The following is a 15,065-nucleotide window of genomic DNA, read 5'->3' as shown; positions in this document are numbered from 1 at the left end:
TCCGTTGGTGGAGTAAGAGCGTCAATTCGGGGATCGATTGTCGCATCCCAACGGGATGCGATAAATCGATCCCCGAGAGGTAGATTTCTACCCGCCAATTCAGGCGGGTAGTGTAGACCCAGCCAGAGTCTATAGCTCTGGCCCTCTGGGCAGGCAGATCAGGGAGCAGGCTTTAGCCTAAGCGTTTGGGCTCAGGCAGCCAGCAGCCAGATACACTTAATAAGCTCTAGCCCTTTGGGGCAGGGCAGAGCAGAGCAGGGTTTAGTTTAAGCTTGTGGGCTCAGGCAGCCAGCAACCATGGACAGACTTAGGGTTCAGATAGTGGTGAGCACCCACACAGTCTAGGGGCTCCTAAGGGGTTGAGCACCCAACAGGCAGTCTAGGGTGCTGACAGGAACATTCAAGAGTCACAGCCTCCTGGCCTAAGGTGGGGAGTCAGCCACCCCAGGGTTGGGGTGGCAGGGGGATGTGGGCCCGCCCAACTCCCCCACTACGTCCCAGCTGAGGGCCCTAACATTAACAGAGACTGGTCTGCCACTGGGACGGCAGGGATCCAGCCGCAACACGCTGACCTAGAAGCAATCAGCCCGGTAGCTGGACAGTCATTAGCTGCCCCTGGGCTACATCCTATCTCTGGCATCCACCAGTCCTCAGGCTCCTCTGGGTAGACAGCCAACAGTAGTCCCAGCAACATCTTGTCTGGGTTCTTCTCCTCCAGGGGCAGTGTGCAGCAGAGTGTAGATTCAGCTCCCGGATGCCGCAGCAGGGCAGAGGCATCTGTCTCCTCAGCTGGCTCCCACTCAACTGAGCTGCAGAGCACTCCCTTTATACTTCCTGCCCCGCCCCGGTACTTCTGGTGAAGGGAATGGGGCAGGTTCGGCTCTGCCCACCAATGGGAGTGTGGTGGTCTCTCGCTATCCAGTCCGGAGGGAGACCACTCTGCCTCACTACACCTTCCCCTCAAGTCTGTCTCCGGGAAACCAGAGATGGCAACGTCTCCTTCCCCCAACCCAGAGAAGAAGTCGGCCTTGGTATGGTCTCTACCTGCTCGATGATGTACCATGAAAGCATATAGCTGCAGGGCCAAATCCCAGCGTATTAGTCGCATGTTCATTTCCTTAACAGTGTTCAACCACTTAAGGGGGACATGTCCAGTCACTAGCATGAAGGGTGCCCCTAGGACGAAGTATCTCAGGGCATCCACAGCCCACTTGACCACCAGAGCTTCCTTCTCAACAACCGAGTAGTTCCGTTCTTGGGGCAACAACTTGCAGCTGATATATAGATGAGGTGCTCATCTCCGTTTACCTCCTGGGAGAGGACGGCTCCCAGGCCCATCTCCGATGCGTCCATCTGTAACAGAAACACGCAGTTAAAGTCCAGGCTGAAGAACATGGGCTCTCGGCACAGTTGGTCTTTGAGGATTTGGAAGGCCCATCTGCAATCGTTGGTCCAACACTCGCATCAGGGTCTGTCCTTCAGGAGCTCTGTCAGCAGTACTGCAATCGAGACAAAGTCAGGGACAAAGCAATGAAAGTAGCCTGCTAGCCCAAGCAATTGCAACACCTGTCTCTTTGTGGTAGGGGCCGATTAGGCCTGCAGCGCCTGGATCTTCACTACCAGGAGTCGTACTTGGCCTCGGGCAAGGGTGTACCCCAAATAGGTGGTTTCCTGCCAACCAATTTTACAGTTCTTGGGATTGTCAGTCAGGCTGGCATCCCGTAAGCCTCTAAGGACAGCGGCTACATGGTTGAGATGGTCCTCCCTGGGGCTGCTGTAAATCACTACATCATCGAGGTAGGCTGTGGCGTAGGCACAGGGAGGCTGTAGGATCCAGTCCATCAGCTACTGGAAGGTGGCTGGGGCCCTGTGGAGACCAAAAGGCACCCAGGAAAATTGGTACAACCCGGTCAGGGAGGCAAAGGAAGTCTTCTCCCAGGAGCTCAGGTCCAGGGGAATTTGCCAGTACCCCTTTGTGAGAATCAGAGTACTGATGTATTGGGAATCACTGAGGCAGTCTAGTAGCTCATCAATCCGCAGCATTGGGTACGCGTTGAATTTCAAGATGGTGTTGACTCTCCAAAAATCGATACAAAACCTAAGGGTCCCATCCGGCTTTGGGACCAGGATGATGCAGCTGTGCCAGTCACTTTGTGACTTCTCGATTAAACCTAGCTCCAGCATGGTCTGGACCTCCTTCTCCACTATTTCACCGGTGTGACCGGGCAACGGCCTTGTGGTCTCTCAGATGACTTCTTCCAGGTTCGTCAATATTCTATGTTAAACTAGTGTGGTGTGCCATGGCTGCACCATGAAGGTTTTGGGGAATGACTTCAATAGGCTCCTGGCCTGCCTCAGTTGCTCCTCAGTCAGGGTATTCCCCCATCTGCGGCTCCTCCGAGTTGGTGGAACCAGGGGGTTTGGGTCGTAGGTCCAGTTCCAGGAGGTATGGGGCATAGGTGACGACTTCTGCTCCCGCCGGTGGGTGCTCAACCCCCCTCTGCTCCCAGCTCCACCCCCACTCCACCCCTTCCACGAGGCCCTGCCCTGCCCCAAGTCTGTCCCCTCCCTGACCCTATTCCAACTCCTTCCTCAAATCCCCACCTCTTCCCCACCTCCTCCCCTGAGCCCGCCATGTTCCCGCTCCTCCGCCTCCCTCCTAGCATGCCGCCAAACAGCTGTTTGGTGGCGGCCAGGCAGGAAGCGCTGGGAGGTAGGTAGGTGGAGGAGCGGGAACGTGACGTGCTGGGGGGGGTGGACCTTGGTTGCCAGTGGGTGCAGAGCACCCACTAATTTTTCCCTGTGGCTGCTCCAGCCCCAGAGCACCCATGGAGTCGGTGCCTATGATATGGGGTGATTAGCAGCCGCTCCTGCTCCCACCATGCCTTTAACAAATTGACATGGTAGACCTGTCATTTTTTTCTTTCGGTTGGGTTGGGACACTTCATAGGTGACCGGCCTGACCTGGCTAATAATTCCATAATGCCCCTGCCAGCATGCGAGGAGCTTTGATTCTTCGGAAAGTAGTAGGAGCAGTACCTTTCGCCGGGCGCAAAGGTTCTCCCCTGGGCTCCTTTGTTATACATTCGCTCTTGTTCCTTCGGCACATTTGGTAGGTTTTCCTTTGCCAGATCCCCCATCCTAGTTAACTGCTCCTGAAGCTGCAGGACATACTGGAGGAGGCCCTGCAATGGAGATGGTGTTTGCTCCCAGTTCTCATGCATAAGATCTAGCAGCCCCCTTGGCTGCTGGCCAGGGCCGGCTCCAGGCACCAGCTTAACAACCAGGTGCTTGGGGCGGCCAAGGGAGAGGGGCAGCACCTGCGGCAATTCGGGGGCAGCAGGTCCCTGACTCCCTCTAGGAGCGAAGGACTGCCGCTGAACTGCCGCCGCCGATCGTGGCTTTTTTTTTTTTTTTTTCCCCAATTGCTGCTGCCGATCGCGGCTTTTTTTTTTTTTTTTTGCTTGGGGTGGCAGAAATGCTGGAGCCGGCCCTGCTGCTGGCCATATAACAACTCAAAGGGGGAGAACCTGGTCAAAGACTGGGGGACCTCCCGGATGGCCAGTAACAGGGGTGGGATAAGTTGGTCTCACTGGTTAAGATCTTCCGGGGGAACTTCCACAACATTTCCTTCAGTGTTCGGTTAAAACATTCCACCAGCCCGTCCATCTGTGGGTGGTATATAGAGGTCTGTAATTTTTTTATTCCCAGTAGGCTTGTGACAGGGTGCTGAGTGAGAAGCACTTAATCAGCCCCTGCCACTCCAGCCCCAGTCAAGGGGAACAGATTGGGACTGGTTAGATAGCCCTATGTCTGCCTGGTAACAGGCAGCACCTGCCAGCCTCATTAGCCTGGGCTATAAAGGCTGGGAGGAAGCCAGAGAGAAGGGGGAATGGAGAATGGACAAACACAGAGGGAGGTGGAAGCCAGGAGCCTTCTGGTCTGTTGCTGGCCAGGCCTGCACTTGGCAAAGTTGGCTGTGAAACCTTTACATAGGTGGTGGGAAAACAACTGTAAATAAAGATGTAAATAAAGGTGTTGCATCTGTCAGCTTCCTCAAGGGGTTTGGCTACTTCAGGCTGGGGGAGCCCTGTGGTTATCACATGCAGGACCTCCAGGAATGCCCACCAGTCACGGCCCAAGATGATGGGGTATGCCAGCCTTGGTGCCAGCCCAACCATTGTGGTCCGTGTCTCCCCTTTCACAGTCAGGGTGACCCGGGTCTTGGGATAGGGCTTCACATCCCCGTGGATGCACTGCAGCTGAATGACACTCAACAGCGGGTCTGGACACAGGGTGAGATCCTGGCGGATGAGAGTCTGCCTGCACCTTGAATCAAGGAGAGTGGATACCTGGACTCTGTTCATGCTAAGGGGGATTATCAGTTTATCCAAGGGCTGCTTACGGGCCCGGGGCCTCCCCGGAACAGACTTGGCCAAAACTGCAGTCCATCATGGGACATTCTCATTTGAGATGTCCAAATTGGCTGCAAGTGAAACAAGGGCCGATCTTGGGGTGACGGGGCCAGACTGTAGAGCTGGGTGAGGACATTGGCGTGCCTGCAGTCTGGGGCTTCCCCATGACAACTATGTCCTCAGGTAATGGCGGTGCTGTAGGGGGTGGGTGTTGGGGCTTGCTGACCTCCCATCTCTCAGGGTGTCTTGGGCCGGGTCGGGGTTCGCTCCTTTGGGCCCTGGTCTTCTCTTCCCCGGAGGGGGAGGGGAGAACCATCACCAGGTTAATGTGCTGAGCCCCAGGCCCAACAGTGGCTTCTGCCACCAACAAGTCATCCATCAGGGTCTCGAGTTGGAAGGATATGTATGAATTGTTTGAGCACAACTTGTTCAGTGACTTTGCCCCCCGTTCAGGCTGTAGCCAGCGCCAGCAGGCATCCTTCAGCTGCTGGGCTGCCGCCCTTGGTCAGGCCCCGGGAGGGTAGCTCTTCTCCTGGAGTCACCGCCAGAATGTCTCTGGTGTGATCTCAAGTGCATCAAAGATGGTGGCCTTCAACTACCCATGCTCTTGGGCTTCCCTACCGGGACCCCCCAGTAGATGGCCTAGGCTGAGCCCGTCGAGTACAGAGCCAATAAGATGGCCCATTGCTCCTGTGTAGGCAACCCTGCCAAACATGATAAGGAAGGCTTCGGGATCATCCTTGGGGCCCATTTTTGCCAAGTGCACTGGCACCGTGCGGTCAGCTGGGGCCGTGGCACCCCTGGGGTTGGGGCCCGTGGGGGTCGGCAGAAGTGCTGCAAGCTGCTGCAAGCACTGTTGTTGTTGCTCACAGTTCTGGGCCCCCAGTTCTCGAATCAGTTGCTGTTGCTGATTCCTGAGCTGTTGCAGCAGTTGTTGCTGCTGCTGCTGCTGGCCATTTAATCAACTTCTCGACCTCCATCCTTCCTAAATTGAGGAAGGGTGAAGGGGTTCTGTCTACCGCTGTCATTGGCTCGTCTCCTTATCTCAGAGGAGGGGGCGCTACCTGTGTTCTCCACCAAGTGTAATGGTCCCTTGCCCTCCAGTGGGGAGGGGAGGGAAGCCACTCTGCTTCACTACAGCCACACTCCACTTTGTGTCCAAATCTGCTGCTTCTTTTGCCATAGAGTTTCTCTCTAGTTTCATATTTTTCTTCCTATTTGGCTGCCAAAAGTCTTGTGCAGGCTCATCTCTGGTCTTGACTACTGTACCCTTTTTGACCTCTCTCTTTGGTCCAATCCTAAATGAATCCTCTGGATGGTATTTGTATTAATAATTCTTGTTGTAATTAAGATTATTATGATTGTTTATTTGTATAGTAATAAATATTAATAGTAATAACCTGTTTGTAATATTTCCCCCAATATCTAAACTTTATTCAGAGATGCATATTTTCAAAATGTTTCTTTTGTTGAAAATTGATTGGAGAACATTAAGATAGAAATCAATTGCAGTTTGATTTCCGGTAATTAATCATAATATACATAGACTACTTAGCCTCACCAAGGAGACTCCCTGATGAGTAAACTGTAACAATCTAAATGATCTCACTAAATACTTTTATGTTTTTTCTTTAAGAAAAGGTAGATCTTTATGCACAAGCAGCAGTATTAAACCAGTGTGTGTGCGCACACTCAAAATGGAAGAACATTTTCATAATTTTAGTTTGTGATACCCCTTGAGAGGCACCAATCAATAGTGAAACACCTGACCAGACTCTCTGGTCCAACCAGGCTGTGGCTGACAAAGTGAGGGGTGATGGGCAAAGGTGGCTTCCAGATATCTTTGTGGCCCCACAACTTGGGGCAAAGTGTGCAGATCTGAAGGCTGCTCTAACTTATGTTGCCTGCAGGTCTTAAGGGGAACATTCCAACAGCCTAGAATCTCCAAGCCATAGTGACTTGCAATCTGCACTAGCTGTAGCTTCAAATAGTCTTCGGGTGTTCTACCCAATAAAGCACACTGCAATAAGCCGAACTGAAACTATGGCATGGATAACTGTGGTTGTGAGGTTTGCATCTTATAGGAAAAGTTGCAATGTCTCTCAACCAAGCACAAATGTAAAACTGAACTCTTCATTATTGCTATCCAAAGATCCATAAACAGCTGAGAAGCCATTTAGACTTCTAGGCCTCACTCTTGCAATTTTTAGCTCACAGATGGATTTCTGTGCCTGTGCAGAGCCTCATTATGCAGTTATCCACCCAAGGGTTAGGAGCAGCAGTATCAGGACCCTGGTTTGCAAACCTTGTTAATGGAAAGTGATATTCTACCTTAATCAAAGGGGGGGAAATTACTCCTGATGTTTCCCCCAGTCCCTTTCACCTAACCCAACAACATCGCCGGATTTAGCAGGATTGAGCCTAGGCAGCCAGTTTTCATCCATTCTTCTCAGGAATGATTTGTCACTTGGCCAGAACAGTTAACATCTTTTACCACAAACCCTTGTTTGACAGACTCACCTAAGAGCTGATTTGGCTGGGATTTTAGCTTTAAGAACTATGTTCCTCATTCCAAACAGAGTACATTATTTAAAACCAAAAGCCTTTTCAGAAACATGCTTTGTTTGCCATGCAGAAATAGTCCCATTTTCTTTTGCACGTTCCCCTTCCCCGCCTCCCACAGAGCTCTTGCTTTGGCCAGCCAGGAATTGTTCTAAGGGGCTTTGTTCAGCTCCAGCAGACTGTTTTTGTCCAGCCTGGATGATGTATAATTTGGACAGGTCTGTTTCTTCAGCAACACGTCCCCTGTTAAGGGCTATGCCGGGTGGAGCTGTGCGTGATGCATACTGTCAATTCCCACGCACGGCCCAGGCCCCGGAGCTGAAGTCAAGCACCCAATTACCGCAGCTCCTCGGTTTTTGTTTAGCTTAGCAACCCCCGCCCCCTTCCTTCGCTGCTGCTTCTCTCTCGGGCACCTGCGGCAACCTGCCAGCCCGTAGCCCCTAGCAGCGAGCGCGGCCAGCACCGCTCGCCAGTGACGGGGGGACACCCCGCCTTGGCCCCGGGCTCGGCTGGCTGGAGGTGGGGGGAGGAGGCTCAGCCCCCCTGCCCCGCCTGGCGGGCGCTGCCCGCTCCGCGCCCGGGCTCTGCTCTCGCTGTGCGCGGGGCTGCGAGCGGCTGCAGCCGGGCGCGCAGCTATGAAGGTGGCGGTGTTGGATCTGGGCACCATCTTCGCCAGGCTCTTCAAGCCCTCCGCGGCTCCAGCCCCGGGCCCCGCCGCCTCGTGCTCCCCCGTGCCCGGGGCGGCTCCCGGCTGCCCTGCCGCGTCCAGGGCGCTGCCTCCCCCGTCTCCCCTCCACCCCCTGCCCGCCCCGTCCTTCCCTCGCGCTCCCGTGCCCGGCCCCCTGCCCGTCAGCCCCCGGCCGCTCCCCCCACTAGCGGGGGGCTTCCCGGGGCGGGCGGCTCCCGGTGGCGGGGCTGGGGTGGCGCAGGCCCCGGGCGGAGGTGGCAGCTCCCCGCGCCAGGCAGCGGCTCCCGCGGACAGAGAGCCCGGCGCCTGGGCAGCCCCCAGTGCGAAGCCGCTGCTCTTCGTCACCCTGCCCGACATCGGCGAGGAGGGGGTGGCCGAGAGCGACCCCGAGGGCCGAGCCTGCGCCTCTAGCACCGCCGACCTAGCGTGAGTGGGGAATGGCTGGGCGGGGGGCTGTGTCTGGGTCCCAAATGACGCAGGGTTTTCCCCTGCCCAGGCAGCCAGGGGGTGGGGGCGTTGGGAGAGCCTGGCTCTCTGGTCGAGGAAAGGCTCAGCTTTGTGTTGGGAGGGCTAGGGTAAGGGGTGTATTGGAGCTTGCGTCCTGCCCACCTAATGGGTAACCTAACCGCCCCAATCATGCAGCGAGCCCCTGGGGTGCCCAAAGCGCTAATGAACTTTCCCCTCTGGGAAGGACCCATGTTTGGGGGAAAAAGTTTAAAATGCTCCTATGCAAATCAGCTGTGCTCCTGGGGACACAGGACTGGATTCTGCACTAGGTTACACAGGTATAATGAATCCAGAGCAACTCTATCACCATCGACAAGGTGACTGGATTTATGCCAGGGTAGCTGAGATCAGATTCCATCCTCCCAGGATGTGTAATACTCTCCTAAATGAAGTTTCACGTATTTCTTTTTATCCTGGTAGGGTAAAATCATTCTGTTAAAAATGGGGCTCAGCAGAGAAACCAGCTAAGGCAAAGGAGAGAGTAAAAGGGCCTGGCAGTTCAAATGAGGATGCCATAGGATTATTTTTACACTTGTGCTCACTGTAAAAGGCTGCTTCAACATACCTGCTGTGTGTTGAAGTACACATCTGAATTATATTCATAAATATAATGTAAAGAGATACTTTAAAACAGATTGGAAACTTTCTTTGTATCTGAACTTTTCCAGCGTTGAGTTTGAAAATGCTTAACTTCGACTATTAAGTTAAAGACAACTACACATATCCAACCACTTAAATGTGGAATTTGTGTGATTCCACTCTGGGATGTTCTGCTTACAGAAAGTTGTACCACATTAGAAAACAGGTCAGTTTCTCAGCTGATGTAAAGCAGCATAGCTCCAATAACATCAAGTGTAGTTAAGCCAATTTACCAGATAATTACCTTGTCTAAAGTTATAAAAGAAAAATACATGCTAAAATTATAAAGTTATGGATAAAGCAACAGAGGGTCCTGTGGCACCTTTGAGACTAACAGAAGTACTGGGAGCATAAGCTTTCGTGGGTAAGAACCTCACTTCTTCAGATGCAAGTAATGGAAATCTCCAGAGGCAGGTATATATCAGTGTGGAGATAACGAGGTTAGTTCAGTCAGGGAGGGTGAGGTACTCTGCTAGCAGTTGAGGTGTGAACACCAAGGGAGGAGAAACTGTTTCTGTAGTTGGATAGCCATTCACAGTCTTTGTTTAATCCTGATCTGATGGTGTCAAATTTGCAAATGAACTGGAGCTCAGCAGTTTCTCTTTGGAGTCTGGTCCTGAAGTTTTTTTGCTGTAAGATGGCTACCTTTACATCTGCTATTGTGTGGCCAGGGAGGTTGAAGTGTTCTCCTACAGGTTTTTGTATATTGCCATTCCTGATATCTGACTTGTGTCCATTTATCCTCTTGCGTAGTGACTGTCCAGTTTGGCCAATGTACATAGCAGAGGGGCATTGCTGGCATATGATGGCATATATAACATTGGTGGACGTGCAGGTGAATGAGCCGGTGATGATGTAGCTGATCTGGTTAGGTCCAGTGATGGTGTTGCTGGTGTAGATATGTGGGCAGAGTTGGCATCGAGGTTTGTTGCATGGGTTGGTTCCTGAGTTAGAGTTGTTATGGTGCGGTGCGTGGTTGCTGGTGAGAATATGCTTAAGGTTGGCAGGTTGTCTGTGGGCGAGGACTGGCCTGCCTCCCAAGGTCTGTGAAAGTGAGGGATCATTGTCCAGGATGGGTTGTAGATCACTGATGATGCGTTGGAGAGGTTTAAGCTGAGGACTGTAGGTGATGGCCAGTGGAGTTCTGTTGGTTTCTCTTCTGGGCCTGTCTTGTAGCAGGAGGCTTCTGGGTACACGTCTGGCTCTGTTGATTTGTTTCTTTATTTCCTTGTGTGGGTATCGTAGTTTTGAGAATGCTTGGTGAAGATCTTGTAGGTGTTGGTCTCTGTCTGATGGGTTGGAGCAGATGCGATTGTACCTCAGTGCTTGGCTGTAGACGATGGATCGTGTGGTGTGACCGGGGTAGAAGCTGGAGGCATGAAGGTAGGCGTAGCGGTCGGTGGGTTTTCGGTATAGGGTGGTGTTAATGTGGCCATCGCTTATTTGTACGGTGGTGTCCAGGAAGTGGACCTCCCGTGTAGATTGGTCCAGGCTGAGGTTGATGGTGGGGTGGAAGCTGTTGAAAGCATGGTGGAATTCTTCCAGGGTCTCCTTCCCATGGGTCCAGATGATGAAGATGTCATCAATATAGCGTAGGTAGAGAAGGGGCATGAGTGGACGAGAGCTGAGGAAGCGTTGTTCCAGGTCAGCCATAAAAATGGATATTATATTATGCCCATATCATGCTTCAGTAGTGGCTAAAGTTAGCACAGTTATGATCAGAGAAAAACAAATATTTGGTAATGCTGCTAGCGAGAGCATATTTTAATTGGGGTATTTGAAAACAGCGTTGTGTTGCAAAATATGTGTCTGGATTTCTTTTAGTCCTTAATATATAATATAAAATTGATATGTGAAATCAACTATTATTTTGATATGAAAATCATGTTGGACAAAGCTGTAACATAGATTGCTGAGGTCACTTATGATTTCAATTTTCTTGACTTTCTCAGCATAAAAATTGAATATATATCAATGATATACTACAGACTTATAGAGAGACCTTCTAAAAAGCATTAAAATGTATTACCGGCACACGAAGCCTTAAATTAGAGTGTATAAATGAAGATTCGGCACACCACTGCTGAAAGGTTGTCGACCCCTGTACTACAGTAATAGTCATAACTTTTTGTAATGAAATATAAGATGGGAGCATGTAGAGGAGGAGAATGTGCAGTGTTCTAAAAGTAAAGTAACTTGAACTTTGTGAGGAAAACAGGAATTCTGGAAGTGCAGAAAGTCACACTGGTAGAAAAGGCAGAGGAGTGTCAGAGGGTAATAGGGTTATAAGTAATCGCCAACATGGATTTGTCAAGAATAAATCATGCCAAAGCTATCTATTTTCCTTCTTTGACAGGGTTACTGGCCTACTGGATAGGGGAAAGATGTAAACGTGATATATCTTGATTTTAGTAAGCTTTTTGGGATAGTGCCACATGGCATTCTCATAAGGAAAACAAGGGAAATGTGGTCTAGGTGAAATTATAAGGTTGGTGCACAACTGGTTGAAATACCGTACTTGAAGAGTAGTTATCAAGGTTTGCTGTCAAACCAGAGGGGTGCATCTAGGAGGTCCTGCAAGGATCTGTCCTGGCTCTGATAATATTCAATATTCCATTAATGAAAACTTGCATAATGAAGTGGAGAGGAGTTGTTGTCGTCTTTGATTCCTGTCTGGAAGCTCAAAAGCAACGATGGGCCTGATTGAAGTCTGCCCACCACTGTCTTGATCAAAGCTGTGAAGCTGGTACATCTTGAAATCTTTTTGTTCTATGTCATTCTTCATCATAGCTATCTAACACATCCTTGGTCTTCCTCTTATTTCCAGTTCTTTGCACTTTGATATGTATTGTCATGTATGGTATACTTTTCAGCTGCATTTTTGACATCTTTTCAAACCACCACAGTTGTCTTTTCTGAATCTTCTGTAATAGCATTATTTCTTGCTCAATCCATTTTCTTTTCTCCATCTTTTTATTTTCTGCAGTTTTGAAACTGTCAGCATTACCCCCGAGCCAGTTAATTTCTGCAGTCAAAATCTTTCATCGTCAGATATACTCATACTTCAGCATTCTGACCCCATAGAGCATTACTGTCATGACAGTTGTCTGGTATATGCTGATTTTTGTTTTTATTGAAATGTTTTTAGCCTTACAGATCTTGCAAAGTTTTGCAAATGCAGTAGTGGCTAGTCTGATTTTTCTTTTTATGTCATCTTCACAATTTCCATTCTTTGATAGAGGCTTGCAAGGTATGCACATTTTCCCACTTGTTCTAGTTTTTTGTCTCTGAATTTGATCTTTACCTCTTTTTCTTGTCTTCCAAGTGCCATAATTTTTGTGTTCTCCATGCTGATGTTCAATATGAATTTTCTGCTTTTACTGTCAACCTTGTCAGTTATTCTCTGTAAATCCTTCTTGCTCAGTACCATGAGGTCAATATCCTCTGCAAATCTAAGGTTCTGCACTGTCGTTCTACATATTAACATGACTCTTCCCATTTCATGTATCAGTGCTACAGCTATTACTGCTTCCAGTACCAAGTTGAACAAATCTTGTGATACCATTCATCCTTTTGTCACTCCTCCAGTGATCCTGAACCATTTCATCAGCTTCTTGTCTACCTCACTGCACTCATCAACTTGCTGTAGATGTTTTCGATCAGCTTGATCAATTTTTCAGGGATGCCATATATTCTCATAACTTGCCATGAGAATGGAGTGGAGGGTATGATTGTAAAATTTGAGGATGACACCAAGTTGGGGGAGTTTGCTAGCACTTTAGGACAGGGGTAGAGTTCAAAACTACTTTGACAAACTGGAAAATTGATCTGAAGTCAACAATATGAAAGGCAATAAAGACAAGTTCAAAGTTCTACGCTTAGGAAGGAAAAACAAAAACAAATACACAACTACAAAATGGGGATAGCTGGTGAGAAGGAAGTACTGCTGAAAAGGATCTGGGGGTTATAGTGGATGACAAATTGAATGAGTGAACAATGTGATGCAGTTGCAAAAAAGGCAAATATCATTCTGGTGTGTATTAACAGGATTGTCGTATAGTAAGACACAGGAGGTAGTTGTCTGCTCTAATTTGCACTGGTAAGTCCTCAGCTTGAGTACTTTGTCCAGTTTTGGGTGCTACACACTAAGAAAGACGTGGACAATTTGTAGAATCCAGTGGAGAAGAACAAAAATGATAAAAGGTTCAGAAAGCATGACCTATGAGGAAAACTTAAAAAACTCGGCATGTTTAATCTTGAAAAAAGAAGACTGAGCAGGGCCTGGTAAATCTTGCAATGTCTTAAAGGGCTGTTATGAAGAGGTTCAATTATTCTACATGTTCACTAAAGGTAGGACAAGAAATAATGGGCTTAATCTGTAGCAAGGAGATTTAGGTTAGGTATTAGCAAAACATTTCTAACTGTAAGGATAGTTAAGATCTGGAATAGGTTTCCAAGGGAGGTTGTGGAATCCCTGTCATTGGAGGTTTTTAAGAACAGGTTAGACAAAGGTCAGAATATACTTGGCCCTGTCTTAGTGCAGGAGGATAGACCACCTGACTTCTTGAGGTCCCTTCCAGCTCTACATTTCTATGATTCTATAATTTTTGGGAACAGTTTTGAATAAGAGAGCTGAAGACTACAGTAGTCAAGAAGAGAGAAAAACTAGGGTATGTGCTAGTATGTTGGCAGTAATCATAAAAGTGGTAAAGTTTGGTATTGTAGAGGAAGAAACAAAAGGACTTGGTAAGGGCCTAGATAGAAGGGGAGGAGAGGCTGTTGAAGATGACTTCATGGTAGTTGATGATGACTCATGGTTATGACTCTTGGTAATAACATATAGTGGTAAAATCAACAGAAACAGAGAAAGAAATAGAGGAAAAGATTTAGGAGTGAAGATAAATCAGTTTGATTCATTGAGCTGAGGTTCTGGGGAGAGATCTGGGGGAAGTGTTAGAACGGCAGGAGTCAGGGCCGGTGCAAGGATATTTTGCATCCTAGGTGAAACTTCCACCTTGCGCCCCCCCCCCCCCCAATAAATCACATGCATTATACACAATACATGGTCACAGAGTAACATGCTATAATTTAGAATTAAAGCAAAGCAATTTCGGGGGCCTCTTCCATTAAAAAAAAAAAAAGTTGCAATACTATAGTAACATGTATTTGGAAATGTAAAAAATAACTAGTGAAATACATTCAAAAATTAATTTGTAATTTGAAAATATACTAAATACATTATTTAAAAACATTAAAAGCTGTAATGGTATGTATACATTTGCAGTTATATAATGGGCTGTTGCTGGGTGATGGTGATGGTTGGTGCCAATGGGCTGTCGCTGCCCTGGGGTGGTGCTGCTGTTGCCCAGGGCTGGGTGGGGAGCTGGGCTCTGGGTTGGGGAGTGCCCAGCTCACAGGGGCTGGGCTCAGGGCTGTGGGGAGATGGGGTCAGCGGGGTGTCTAGCTCAGAGGGGCTGGGCTTGGAGCTGGGGGTCAGGGCTGTGGGGCGGATGGGGTCGGAGGGTGCCCAGCTCAGAGGGCTGCTGGCGGCGCGCTGACATGGTGTGCGGCTCAGACTCCCTCTCCCTCCCAGCGCAGCGGCTGCTCGAACGCTGTAAAAAAAAATGGGGGCGCCGCTTTTTGGCGCCCCAAATCTTGGTGCCCTAGGCAACCTCCTAGTTGGCCTAAATGGTAGCACACAAGACTTGCAACTAATTATCCTTTCATTGGATTGTACTAATTAACTTGAACATACTCTTCTCTTTGAGAAGTTGAAAAAGTAACACATATATTGAATTATTACACAGATTATAACCAAATATAATTATGAAGACATTTAGTATCTCAGAGCTTTTGGTAGGGACATTTTTTTCCATTTTATGTATGTATGTACAGTGCCTACTATGGTGGGGTCTTGATCCTTCACTGAGGACTCTAGATTCTACCATAATGCAAATAATAATTAAAGACTTGCTGTTTGCCTTTTAGATGCTCAAGGGTTACACTAGAAGAAGAAAACAGGGAAGGATTTGTGGCCCTTAAATGAGCAGTTTATTAGGTGAGGATACTAATCACAGAGGACTTGATTCAGTTAGTGTCTGATTTAGTAGTCATTGAAGCTGTTGAAAGACTCTCATTGATTTCAGTTACTTTGCCTCATGATCTTAGGTCCTGATTCAGTGGGACTATTTGCATACTTAAAAACGAGCACTTACTGAAGTACCTTGCTGAATTGGGGCCTTTGATAGTAATAG

The 15,065-nt window shown here is 48.8% G+C and overlaps 1 protein-coding gene across 1 annotated transcript in view; it reads left to right on the top strand.

The window, feature by feature from the left end:
- Positions 1–7,408: 7,408 nt before the first annotated feature.
- The window catches only part of FAM149A (family with sequence similarity 149 member A), a 78,218-nt gene continuing 70,561 nt past the window's right edge, over positions 7,409–15,065 (top strand). The window contains exon 1 of the mRNA XM_054030906.1: positions 7,409–8,091. Coding sequence (XP_053886881.1) covers positions 7,613–8,091 — 479 coding nt within the window. The 5' untranslated portion in view covers positions 7,409–7,612. The remainder of the gene's footprint in view (positions 8,092–15,065) is intronic.

This window comes from Malaclemys terrapin, chromosome 5 (genome assembly GCF_027887155.1).
Source record: "Malaclemys terrapin pileata isolate rMalTer1 chromosome 5, rMalTer1.hap1, whole genome shotgun sequence".
NCBI lineage: Eukaryota > Metazoa > Chordata > Testudines > Emydidae > Malaclemys > Malaclemys terrapin.
Note: the sequence above shows the minus strand (reverse complement) of the source record. Positions and strands in the feature narration are given on the sequence as shown.